At 42.9% G+C, this 13,019-nt stretch overlaps 1 protein-coding gene across 14 annotated transcripts in view; it reads left to right on the top strand.

Moving 5' to 3' along the window:
* rdgA (retinal degeneration A) overlaps window positions 1–13,019 on the top strand; it is a 423,680-nt gene that overhangs the window by 385,541 nt on the left and 25,120 nt on the right. For all 14 annotated transcript variants that reach the window (XM_070122262.1, XM_070122261.1, XM_070122258.1 and 11 more), the window contains 5 exons: window positions 3,261–3,469; window positions 5,590–5,782; window positions 6,859–6,958; window positions 7,923–8,107; window positions 8,583–8,730. In XM_070122262.1, the coding sequence (XP_069978363.1) occupies window positions 3,261–3,469; window positions 5,590–5,782; window positions 6,859–6,958; window positions 7,923–8,107; window positions 8,583–8,730 (835 nt within the window). The remainder of the gene's footprint in view (window positions 1–3,260; window positions 3,470–5,589; window positions 5,783–6,858; window positions 6,959–7,922; window positions 8,108–8,582; window positions 8,731–13,019) is intronic.

Below are 13,019 nucleotides of genomic sequence, written 5' to 3'. Positions count from 1 at the left end.
AGTAGCAGCCGTTGACCTTAATGCATAGAAGCCAATGCAATTCCAATGAAAGAGAAAATGAAATAAAAAACGAGATAACTTGCATTGAAGTAATTTACTGATAGGAATTATGAGAAATATTAGGAATTATTAGGAATATAAGATATAGGAATCTGTTACATTATAATATATTAGGAGGTTATTTGTCACTGTGTCAGAATGGGAAGGTCTCTCCCCGACATGACACGAAAATCAGAAATTTGGTTACTTGAGAGAGAGGATTTGACGTATTTATAAGTAATCAAAGAGAAAAGGAAAGAATATTTGTGTATTTGGCCAAAGCGATAGAAAGGGAAAAATAAAATAGATCAGTGAACGGTCCAAAGTGGAAAATATATTTAATTACATTGAGAAGAAATGTCAGTGGACTAGTCATATTTTTAGAGCTAGGAAGACAGATAAGCAGAGAAGATAAGAGATTCGTACAATGATTTAGCATAAGATGATAGCAAGACCAGTAATTAGATAACGTTGATGATATGAGAAACTGAAATCAAAAAGAGGTTGCAACGATAGTTTGAATAGATAAGTTAAGGAGAGGCTAATGCTATACAGTGGCATGATACAGGCTTTTGATGATGATGATTATGATTATGGTGATGATAATAATGATTACGAGGATGATAGTGATAATGATACTGATAGTGATGATTACGAGGATGATAGTGATAAGAATGATGGTGATATTTTAAACACACAGTATATACATGCAGTTATATGCAGATTCATCCGTTCATCATTACTAGCACCATTGTTTCATTAGATAATTACATCCTCCTTTGTTCTATGAAAATAAAAATAAAAAAACGTTCAAAACTAACGAGTTAAAAAGTGGGACAATCTTTTTTTTTTTTATTATTATTATTTTCCCTCGCTGATTTATTTGCTCATCAATTATTCCTGTTCGTTGTAGATAATGTCCTTCTTTGCATGCTGTGATTAATGAGAAATCGCACCGCCAGGGACAATTATCATAAATTGTTTTTGATATCGCTTGATTAGGCGGAGGAAGCAGCGTTGAAACCTGTTTGGATGAGACTCGTTTATAAAAAAATAGGCTAATAAATAATAATAGTAACATCGATGATAATAATGATAATAATAATGAGAATGAGAATAATAATAATAACATTAGTAACAATAATGATAACATGAATGATAATAATAACATTAGTAACAATAATGATAACATGAATGATAATAATAACATTAGTAACAATAATGATAACGTGAATTATAATAATAACATTAGTAACAATAATGATGATAATAATAATAATGATAATGATAATAATAATAATAGAAATAATGATAATAGGTTGAACTTTTTCAATTCTTCCTCTTCCGTCGATCGTGGAAAACGAACGTGGCAGATGATAAAATGGGAATGGCACAAAAAGGGAAGAAAAGATAATAGAAAAGATAAAAGAACTATGATTAGAAGTAAAATAACTTTTTCAATTCTGCCTCTTTCGTCGATCGTTTGACATCGCGAAGAATTGTGGAAAACGAACGCGGTAGAAATAATAAAATGGGAATGACATAAAAAAGGAAGAAAAGTCATATGAAAGATAAAAGAATAATAATTGAAAGTAAAATAAAAATAATAGAGACAAAAAAAGAAAATAGATAAAATATAACAACAAAGAGACAGAAACAAGAAATAAAATAGAAGATAACAGAGAAAAGAATAAAGATAAGAAAAGGGAAAATGGTATAGAAAATATATAAAAATGGCTGCGGGAGCACAGATCAACTTGTCTTCCAATGGATCTCCAATTAACTTCGTTACCGAGCAATCAATTTGATGTTCCAGAAATAAAACCCCAAAACTGATATTATCCCTTTTTTCTTTTTTTTCTTTTTTATCTTCTAAATTTTCTTTCAGCTGACCTCCGTAAAACAGACGAAAAATAGTTTTTCTTTGTCTTGCTCATTTTTTTTATTATTATTTTATTATTACTCTTTCCCGGGTGTAGAATCAATGTGAAATTTTTTTTTTATCAATGTTTTATACTAGGAATGAAAGAAGGAAGGAAGAAGGAAAGAAAGAAAGGAAGGGAGAAGGAAAGAAAGAGGAAAAAGGGGAAGGGAGGAATAGAAAAAAATAGAAAGGAGGAAGGAACGAACGAAACTGATAGTTTATGGATAATAAAGAGGATTAAAGCGAAGAAAGGAAAGCGAAAAGGGAATAGGGGATTTTTTCTCTTTTCTTTCTTTCTTGATTTTTAAAATATTAAAGGGACTAAATATTTTCATGTGTTTTCACCTTGTGTTTTTTTCTTTATTTCTTGTCATCTACATGTATATATATATATATATATATATATATATATATATATATATATATATATATATATATATATATATATATATATTTTTTTTTTTTTTTTTTTTTTTTTTTTTTTTTTTTTTTTTTTTTTTTTTTTTTTTTTACCTTTTTGAATATGCAGATATGAATAATTTCCTCAAGGTTTTATAGATACAGAAATGTAGTGAATAACTGATTTAATAACCCATTAGACTTTCCAAAACAACGAAGCCAAATACATAAGGAACTCGTTAGGGAAAAATAAGATTAAGAATATCATTAGGGAAAAATCAGGGGGAAAGTAAGAAAAAAAAACTCATTAGACAAAAAATAAGAAAATGAACTCAGGGAAAAAATAAGGAAAAAATATTTAAAAGAACTCATTAAGGTAAAAATATAAGGAAAAAAACTCAAAAGGGGAAAAAAAACTAATTAAGGGAAAATAAGAGAACTCACTAAGGAAAAAATAGAAAGAAAAAAAACTCATAAGCGAAAAAATGAGAAAAAAATAACTCATTAAGGGGAACTTAAATTTTGGAAAACATAAGATAAAGATCTGGGAGGGGGGGATCGGCAGGGAAAAGGTAAGATAAAGATCTCATTTTAGGAAAAAACAAGAACTTATTAGGGGAAAAAAGATAAGGAAATAATTCGGGGAAGAAATGAGAAACAAAACTCATTCGGGAAAAAAATAAACAGTATCATTAGGGGAAAAAAAGTAAACCCATCCAAGAATCCTATGAAATCCAGACACGTACCCCCCACCACCCTCACCCCACCCCACCCAACCCCCCAATGAACGCCCCTATTCCCATCTTTACCCAGCCTAACCACACCCAACCTCTTCAAGTACAATGCACAAGCCACCCAGACGCCCCTTCACGAGAATAAACCCATCCCTCTCTTTAAGGTACACGGACGAACCCATCAGCAAGATCCTGTGCAACATCAGCGACGGCGAGGTCGTCTACCTGGACCGCTGGCGAGTCAACGTCGAGAAGAACACCGAGTGCGAGCCCACCGAGGACGGCAAGGACAAGCTGCCCCTCAACGTCGTCAATAATTACTTCTCCTTCGGCGTCGATGCGCATATCGCCCTCGAGTTCCACGAGGCCAGAGGTAAGGATGGGTTGAGGGGGAAGAGGGGAGGAGGAGAGGGAAAGGGGGACAAAGGGAGAGGGAAGAGGGGTCATACGGAGAGGGGAGAAGGGATAGTAGAGAGGGGTAGGGGGTTATAAGGAGAGGGGAGAAGGGATAGTAGAGAGGGGTTGGTGGTCAGAAGGGAGAGGGGAAGGGGGTCATACGGAGAGGGGAGAAGGGATAGTAGAGAAGGGTAGGGGGTCAAAGGGGAGAAGGGTTAAAAGGGGAATGGGAGGGGGAGAGGGGAAGGGAGTGAGAAGGAAAGGAGTGAGGGGTAGGGGCTTAAAAAGAAAAGGGGAAGGGGGTCAAGAGGAGAGGGAAGAGGGATCAAATGGGGAATGGGAGAGGGGAGAAGGCAAGGGATGCGAAGAGAGGAGAATAGTGAGGAAGGGAAGGGAGAGGGGAAGGGTGGAGAAAGGAGGGATGGAAAGGGAAAAGGAGGGAAGGAGGGAATGGACAAAAATAGGAAAGGGAAAGGAAGAAAGGTCGGGAAGTGGATGAGGAGAAGGAAGTAGGGGGGAGAAGGGGAGAGTTGAGGCCAAACTTCCTTTAAGGCGCAGATGAGAGGTGAAGGGTTAGACTTCTTTTTCTTTTCTTTTTTTCGTCTCTTTTCTTTTAGAGGGATTGGTTTTTCGCTGGGGAACGTGGAGGGAAAGGAGAGGGAGAAAAGAAGGGAAGGAAGGAAGGAGAGAGAGAGAGAGAAAGAAAAGGAAGGAAGGAGAGAGAGAGAGAGAGAAGGAAGGAGAGAGAAAGAGAGAGAAGGAAGGAGAGAGAGTGAGAGAGAGAAGGGAGGAGAGAGAGAGAGAAGGAGAGAAAGAGAGAGAGATGGGAGGAAAGGGAGACAGAAATATATAAATGAATAGAGAAAGAAAGGAAGGAAGGAGGTTTGGCGAGGGCAGACGCGCTTGGATGATGGAAATCATTCCCTCGCCTCCATGAATGATCAGTTTTCAATTAATGGCGAGATATGGCGCGGCGCATGCAAACACTACACATCCGGGAATTAAACCATTTCCAATCACAGTCCGCGCCAACGGTACATCGCACTCACATCGGATCAGTGAAACATGTTACTTGCCCAGTGAGGAGTTCTGCTTTGTGGCGGCGTTGGTGTATAAACAAAACAAAAAAGAACAACACAAATAAATAGACAAAGGCTAAAAAAAAAAAGGCAACACAAATAGATAGACAAAGGTTAAAAAACAAAACTAAAAAAAAAAAAAATAGACAAAGGCTAAAAAAAAAGGCAACACAAATAAGTAGACAAAGGCTAAAAAAAAGCAACTTAGATAAATAGACAAAGGTATAAAAACACACACATAAAGGAATTAGCCCGCTGTTGCTGTAACGTGTTCTAGACTTAATTCACTAAAGTTACAACATCATGAATATGAATGAGCTTCCTTACCTACGTGCGCCAGGAGAAACAGAGGTCAGTGGAGTGACCTTTTCCCACAAACAGGCTTATCTCGCCCTTATGTTTTGTCGGTATCACTTGGCGAACTTGCAATTTGCACATCAAACTCACTCTTTTGCCAAACAGCACGCGCAAAATAGGAATTTACATATAGATTTTAGATGAGGGTGAGAGAGGGAGAGAGAGAGAGAGAGAGAGAGAGAGAGAGAGAGAGAGAGAGAGAGAGAGAGAGAGAGAGAGAGAGAGAGAGAGAGAGAGAGTGAAAGAGAGTGAAAGAGAGTGACAGAGAATGAGTGAAAGAGAGTGACAGAGAATGAGTGAAAGAGAGTGACAGAGAATGAGTGAAAGAGAGTGACAGAGAATGAGTGAAAGAGAGTGACAGAGAATGAGTGAAAGAGAGTGACAGAGAATGAGTGAGTGAGAGTGACAGAGAATGAGTGAGTGAGAGTGACAGAGTGAGTGAATGAGAGTGACAGAGAATGAGTGAGTGAGAGTGACAGAGAATGAGTAAGAATGAGACAGAATGAGTGAGTAAGAGTGAGACAGAATGAGTGAGTGAGAGTGAGACAGAATGAGTGAGTGAGAGTGACAGAGAATGAGTGAGTGAGAGAGAGGGATAAAGAGAGAAAAGAGGTGTCACACCCGCTCCTCTAATTACTTCTCCTCCCCTGCCCACCCGCAGAGGCCAACCCACAGAAGTTCAACTCCCGTCTGCGAAACAAGATGTTCTACGGGCAGGCGGGCGGCAAGGACCTCCTGCAGCGTAAGTGGAAGGACCTCTCGGACAACTGCACGGTCGAATGCGATGGCAAGGACGTCACGCCCATCCTGAAGGAGCATAAGGTCCACGCCGTCGTCTTCCTCAACATCCCCAGGTGCGTTGGGGAGACACTTCGGGCTCGAAGGGGAGCGTAGGGAGGACAGAGAGGGTTGAATGGGCATGGAAGGGGAATTGATGGGGGGTGAAGGGGAGATACAGAGATCCTTGGAGAGTGAGGGTGAGTACGTAAGACTCTTGGGGACTGAAGGTGAGTTAGAGATTCTTAGGTGAGTTGAGTGGGGGTGAAGGGGAGATGCAGATACCCTTGGAGAGTGAAGGGGAGTTGGTGAAACCACAGGGGAATAAAGGTGAGTTGGCGAGACTAGGATTAAGAGTGAGTTAAAAAAAAGTCCCCTGGGATCTGACGGATTGCTCGGCCGGCTGTTGTTAATATAACTAGCCGGTTCGGTTCGTAATTGGTTTGTGTTGCAACAAAGCGTTTTCTTAGGCATGATGAACGGTTTCCTAAAAATGATAAACTAATCTTTGCTATTTTGTTGTATCAGAATATCAAAAGTTTTTTTTCCCCCTCCGGTGAAATTCCATTGTAACATAGTTAATTCCTGAGTGTGCTGCTGTAAATATATGTTAATCCAAATCGTGACTAATTTTACTCTGCCATTGCTCGAAGGGTTTCAGCAACGAAAACGAAATTCATCCCATTGTTTGAACGGATTCACTTACCTTCTCTTGTGTGAAATTAGATGATGAAGTGATTTCTAATATTTGTTCCAGTTTTGGATCAATTTGACCTTTTTCTTCTGTATAATTACTGTGCATGAATTATTTCGGACGGGAAATGATATTATTCGGAGGCGATGTGAATTTTCTCCCGCGGGAAATTACAATAGATCACTCCGAAGCGATCATTACCATACGTCTTCGGAATAGATAGATATGAATTCATTTTTCCTCATGCGAAATTATCGACGTCTAAGTACGTGTCTCCTGAGTGGATATAAATTAACTTTTTCCCTTATTCATTCCATTCCTTGTTCATGCCTTTCCCCTTGTTCATCCGTTTCCCTTTGTTCATTCCACATCTTGTTCATCCGTTTCCCTATGTTCATCCCACTCCTCCTTCATTCCACCCCTTGTTCATTCTTTCCCCTTGTTCATTCCACCCCACAGCTACGGATCCGGAACTCGGCCGTGGAACAGAGGCAGCGGCATCGATCAGGCTACTGACGACGGTATCATCGAAGTCATCGGCTTAACCACTTACCAGATGGTTAGTTCACTTCCGGTCTGCGTTGGTAAAGAGATTGGCGTGACGGTTCAACTTCTGGGTGTTTAGGACAGTAATGTGTGTACTTGGAACAGTTGGGTGTATTAACCGGTGTGATTCTGGGGGTATTTGGAATGTATTGAGTCGAATGAACTCCATAGAATTAACTAGGTAGAATTAAGAGTTGTAATGTGGGTGTTTAGAGCAGTTGGGTATATTAACGAGCTTGATTTTGGAGGTACTTGGAATATATTGAGATTAGTAGAATTAACGAAAGGTGTTAAGAACAATAATTTATGGACTTAGATCAGTTGGGTGTGATGTTTGAGGCATATGTATTGTATTGAGGATTGAGTAGCATGACCTCCAGGTATTAAGAACAGTAATACGTGTGCTTAAAAAAGTTGGATACTTTAGCTTGTGTGAATTTTGGATACTTGAAATGTCTTCAGGATTGAGTAGTATACACAGCTGGGTGTTTTATCGGGATTTTATTTAAAGTTTGGGTTTTATAAATAATTGGGAACACTAATTGAAGAAAATTGTGGGGCATAGGAAATTGTTAGAGGTTATGTACTGAGACTATGATAGATAGTGAGTATGTGGATATTATCAAACTTTGGGTAATAAGAAATATGAAATATATCAAGTAGGAAATCATGCACATATAGGTATCATTATGCTAAGAAATTTATACCATTTATTCCCACAAATTTAACAATGGTTTTGCTAAAAATAGATACACCCATCAATAACGGAACTCCCCCCCCCCAAAAAAAAAAAAATAATAATAATGATAGTGATAATAATAAAAATAATAATAACCGCCTACCTTTCCCTTACCTCCACCCCCACCTCCCTGACCCAACCTTCCACCACCCACCTCCCTGCCCCTCCCTCACCCGGCCCTCCCATAACCCAACCTCCCTCCCACCCCCACCCCTCCTCGGTCCTTCCCTCCCAACAGCCTCTTCTGCAAGCTGGAGGACACGGCACCACCATCTGTCAGTGCAAGAGTGCCAAGATCGTCACCAAGAAGACGATCCCGATGCAGGTGGACGGCGAGGCGTGCAGAGTCAACCCCAGCATCATCGAACTCACTCACCTCAACAAGGCGTCGATGGTGACCAAGAAGAAGGCCAAGACCGTGCAGTGAGTGGATTTCTCTCTTTCTCTTTCTCTTTCTCTTTCTCTTTCTCTTTCTCTTTCTCTTTCTCTTTCTCTCTCTCTCTCTCTCTCTCTCTCTCTCTCTCTCTCTCTCTCTCTCTCTCTCTCTCTCTCTCTCTCTCTCTCTCTCTCTCTCTCTCTCTCGTCTTCTTTTTCTCCCTTTTTTTCGTTTTCTCTCTTTTTTTTTGTTTGGTATGTGTAAGGAATATAATTGTTAATTGGCTAATATTCGCGATTGTTTACCGTCTTTTCAAATCTTAACCGATTTTGCGGTGCACTAAAACATTCAGTATTTCCGTGAGAATATATATGTATATATAGACAGACAGACAGGCACAGACACAGACACAGACACAGACAGACAGACAGATAAATAGATTTAGATATATATATAGATGTATGTACATAAACAGCACTTCTTTCCCCACCACGTCCTCCATGCAATTCTGTTCTCCCCCAGGATGCCTCACCTGGAGCAGCTCCGCCTACAAGTGTCAAGGATAACCATGTTTGACTACGAGCAACATCACTACGACAAGGAGAAACTGCGCCAGGCTTCCTCGCCGCTTGGGTTGATTATGATAGACCAAGACGCTGATCTCGAACAGGTAAGGGAGGAGGAGGAGAGAGAGAGAGTGAGGAAGGTGGGGGGATGGGAGAGAGGGGGTGGATGAGAGAGAGAGAGAGAGAGAGAGGTGGGGGAATGAGAGAGAGAGGAGGGGGGGGGGGATAGGAGAGTGGAAAGAGAGAGAGAGGGTGGATGAGAGTGGGAGAAGAGTAGGTGGAGGGAATAGGAGAATGGGAGAGGAAGGATGGATGAGAGTGGGAGAGAGAGAAGTGGGGGTATGGGAGAATAGGACAGGGAAGGTGGATGAGACTGGGAGAGTGGGAGATAGAGATATAGGAGAGGGAGGGTGGAAGAGAGTGGGAGAGAAGAAGGTGGACGGAATAGAAGAATGGGAGAAGTAGGGTGGAAAAGAATGGGAGAGAGAGAGGTGGAGAGAATAGGAAAGTAGGAGAGGGAGACTGGGAGAGTGGGAGATGGAGATATAGGATAATAGAAGAGGAAGATTTAAAGAGAGTGTTAGAGAAAGAGGTGGAAGGAATAGGAGAATGGGAGAGGGAGGGTGGATGAGAGGAAGGTGGGGGAATAGGAGAGGGAGGATGGATAGAGAGCTGGAGGGAGATAGGAGAATAGGAGAGGGAGGGTGGAAGAAAGTGGGAGATATAGGAGAGGGAGAGAGGGAGGTGGAGAGAATAAGAAAATAGGAGAGGAAGGGTGGAAGAGGGGGCGAGAGTGATGGAAAAGAGAGGGAGTAGGAGGGAGGGAGAGAGAAGAAGAATAGGAGAGTGAGGCTGGAAGAGAGTTGGGGGGAGGGAGGGAGAAAGGGAGTGGGAGAGAAGGAGATAATAGGAAAGGGAGGGTGAGGGGAGAGGGAGGGCGGTGAAGAAGAAAGAAGTGAGATGGAGAAGAACAGGGAGAATGGGTTCAGTGTGTATGTGAGTTTGTGTCTGTATCGGTCTGTAAATGTGCACACGGACCTACGTATCACGAGGCGAAACCAGCCACCGTGCAAAGAAATCCGAATGGATCTTTGCCGTTCCTTTTCACCCGGAGGGAAACGAGCTTATTGAGAAAAAAAATGAATAAAAAAAATCCCTGCCAAACGGGAAACATAGAGGAAACTAATCCGAACCTCTAATTATGCTTCTGGGGGAAAAAAGGAGAGAAGTCTGGGAATTGAAGTAAAGAAGGAGGAAGGAAATATAGTCAAAGAAAGAGTAAGAGGATCGACATTAAGCAAAGAGTTCCACGGCCATGGCAGAATGATCAAAGGATATCCGAGGATGGAAGAGGCTGGACACACGTCATCTGGGGAGAGAGAGAGAGGGGGGCGAGGGGTAGAGGGAGGGAGAAAGAGTGAGAGAGAAGGGAGGAAGAGGGAGAGAGAGAGACGGATTCAGAGAGTGAGTGAGAAACAGACAGACAGAGATAGATAGATAGTGAATGAGGGAGTGGAGAGAGAGAGAGAGAGAGTGAGTGAGTGAGTGAGTGAGTGAGTGAGTAAGAGAAGAAAGTAAAAGATGAAGGAAAAGAATAAGTAAGCAGAGAGAGAGAGACAGAGACAGAGACAGAGACAGAGACAGAGACAGAGACAGAGACAGAGACAGAGAGACAGAGAGACAGAGAGAGAGAGAGAGAGATGGCGCCTGTGAATGAGAGAAACAGAGAAGCGAGCGAAGAGAAGGCATAGAAAAAAAATGATGCAGTGATAAAGGAACGAACGAGACCCAGACCCACTCAATCATAGTCCTGTTTACAAAGTGATTAAACAACAAAAGAACCGCTACACAACGAGGTCTTTGGTGAGCTATCTCGGAATTTCTAAAACGAGGCACCCCGGGTTATGGCTAAGGGAATCTAGTCGCCACAGAATTTGAATCCACCGCAGCTCTTTCAGGATCAAAGGGGGTGATTTTCGCTGTGGGCTCTCCATTTCCGTCTCTCCTTCGCCCTCCCCTTCTCTTTCTCCCCCCTTATTCCCTCTCTCTCTCTCCCCCTCTCCTTCGCTCATTCCCTCCCTTTCCCCCTTTTCGCCACAATCTCTCTCCTTCCCCCTCTCCTTTTCACTCCCTTTCTCGTTTCCTCCACTTTCCCTCTCTCTCTCTCTTTCTCCCTCCTTTTCCTTCCCTCCCTCTCTCTTTACCCCCTCCTTCCCCGGTCTCCCCCTCCCTCAGCTCTCCCAACTTCTCGTCCAGTCCACGCCCCCCACGTTCCCCACTCTCCCCCATACCCTGTGTATCCCCCCCCCTCCCTCCCTGCCAATCATTCTTCACCCAATTCTTCTCGTCATGAAAGTGTCCTCTTGTCAGAATGATCTAGAAAATGGCTCGTGATTCTTTCTTTCACGAAGGATCACGAATTCAAGATAGATGTGATAAGCTTTGTCTTTTGTCATAGGCCTTCGTCATGTTTTTTTTCTTTTTCTTTCTTTCTTTTCGTCTTCTGCGCTCTCTCTCTCTCTCTCTCTCTCTGTCTGTCTCTGTCTCTCTCTCTCTCTCTCTCTCTCTCTCTCTCTCTCTCTCTCTCTCTCTCTCTCTCTCTCTCTCTCTCTCTCTCTCTCTCTCTCTCTCTCTCTCTCTCTCTCTCTCTCTCTCTCTCTCTCCGCTCTCTCTCTCTCTCTCTCTCGCTCTCTCGCTCTCTCTCTCTCTCTCTCTCTCTCTCTCTCTCTCTCTCTCTCTCTCTCTCTCTCTCTCTCTCTCTCTCTCTCTCTCTCTCTCTCTCTCTTCCTGCCTCCCTCAGCCGTCTCCTTCAACATCCACCCTGTCCCCTCCCTCCCTTGCCTTCCCTTCCACCCCTGCCCTCCCCTCTCCTTCCTTCCTTCCTTTCCCTATCCCATCCCTTCCCTTCCCTTCCTTTCCACCCTCCCCTCCCCTCCCCTTCCCTCCTTCCTTCCTTTCCCATCCCCTCTCCTCCCTTCCCTTCCCTTCTCTTCTTCCTCTTCTCTTCTCTTCTCTTCTCTTCTCTTCTCTTCTCTTCTCTTCTCTTCTCTTCTCTTCTCTCCTCTTCTCTTCTCTTCTCTTCTCTTCTCTCTTCTCTTCTCTTCTCTTCTCTTCTCTTCTCTTCTCTTCTCTTCTCTTCTCTTCTCTTCTCTTCCTTCCTTCCTTCCTTCCTTCCCTTCCTTCCCTTCCCTTCCCTTCCCTTCCCTTCTCTTCTCTTCTCTTCTCTTCTCTTCCCTTCCCTTCCCTTCCCTTCCCTTCCCTTCCCTTCCCTTCCCTTCCCTTCCCTTCCCTTCCCTTCCCTTCCCTTCCCTTCCCTTCCCTTCCCTTCCCTTCCCTTCCCTTCCCTTCCCTTCCCTTCCCTTCCCTTCTCTTCTCTTCACTTTCACCCGTGCCCCTCACACTCACTTCTCCATGACTGAAGGCTTGTCACCGAATGTCGAGCCGATAAATCACTCTCAGAAGCGACCACAATGAAACACGCAATGGAGGAGAGGGAGGAGAGACGAGGGAGGGAGGGAGGGAGGGAGGGACGAGGGAGAGCAGGGAGGGAGGGAGGGAAGAGGAGGAGGAGGAGGAGGAGAGGAGGAGGAGGTAGGGAGGAGGAAGAAGGAAGAGGGAAGAGGGAGGAGCAGAAGAAGAACGAGGAGGAGGGAGATGAAAATGGAGTAGAAGGAGAGGAAGAAAAAAAGAAAGAAAGAGAGATAGAATCCAAACCGAACTTGCCTTTCACAGAAAGATGACGATGATAGCCGCTTTTTTTTAATCACCCCACCCCCTCCCCAGAGAAAAAAAGGAAACAAAAATGTATAATTTGTCCAAAAAAACGATATTTCTTGCGCTCCATTGGGAGTAAAGGTGTCATAGGCCGAGCTAATATTAACCCTACCGGTTACAACGCGCACGGGATTTTAAGTCCTATGGTCAAGCGCTGGTTAATCTAATTCCCTGCACTTAGAGCCTACGGGAGCGGTATTTTGTTTTTATGCATATTTCCATAGTGGAGAACGAAGCTGATGCTCATTTCGAAAATTCTTTGTGTGTGTCTTATCTTTTTTTTGTCTCTCCTTCTCTCTCTCTCTCTCTCTCTCTCTGTCTCTCTCTCTCTCTCTCTCTCTCTCTCTCTCTCTCTCTCCCTCTCTCTCTCTCCCTCTCTCTCTCTCTCTCTCTCTCTCTCTCTCTCTCTCTCTCTCTCTCTCTCTCTCTCTCTCTCTCTCTCTCTCTCTCTCTCTCTCTCTCTCTCTCTCTTTCTCCCTATCTCCCTTTCTCTTTCTCCTCCTCCCTCTCTCTCTCCCTCTATCTATCTCTCTCTCTCTCCCTCTATCTATCTCTCTCTCTCTCCCTCTATCTATCTCTCTCTCTCTCCCTCTATCTATCTCTCTCTCTCTCCCTCTAT

Source organism: Penaeus vannamei, chromosome 5 (assembly GCF_042767895.1).
Source record: "Penaeus vannamei isolate JL-2024 chromosome 5, ASM4276789v1, whole genome shotgun sequence".
In the NCBI taxonomy this organism is placed as follows: Eukaryota; Metazoa; Arthropoda; class Malacostraca; order Decapoda; family Penaeidae; genus Penaeus; species Penaeus vannamei.
This window is presented reverse-complemented; position numbering and strand designations above follow the sequence as displayed.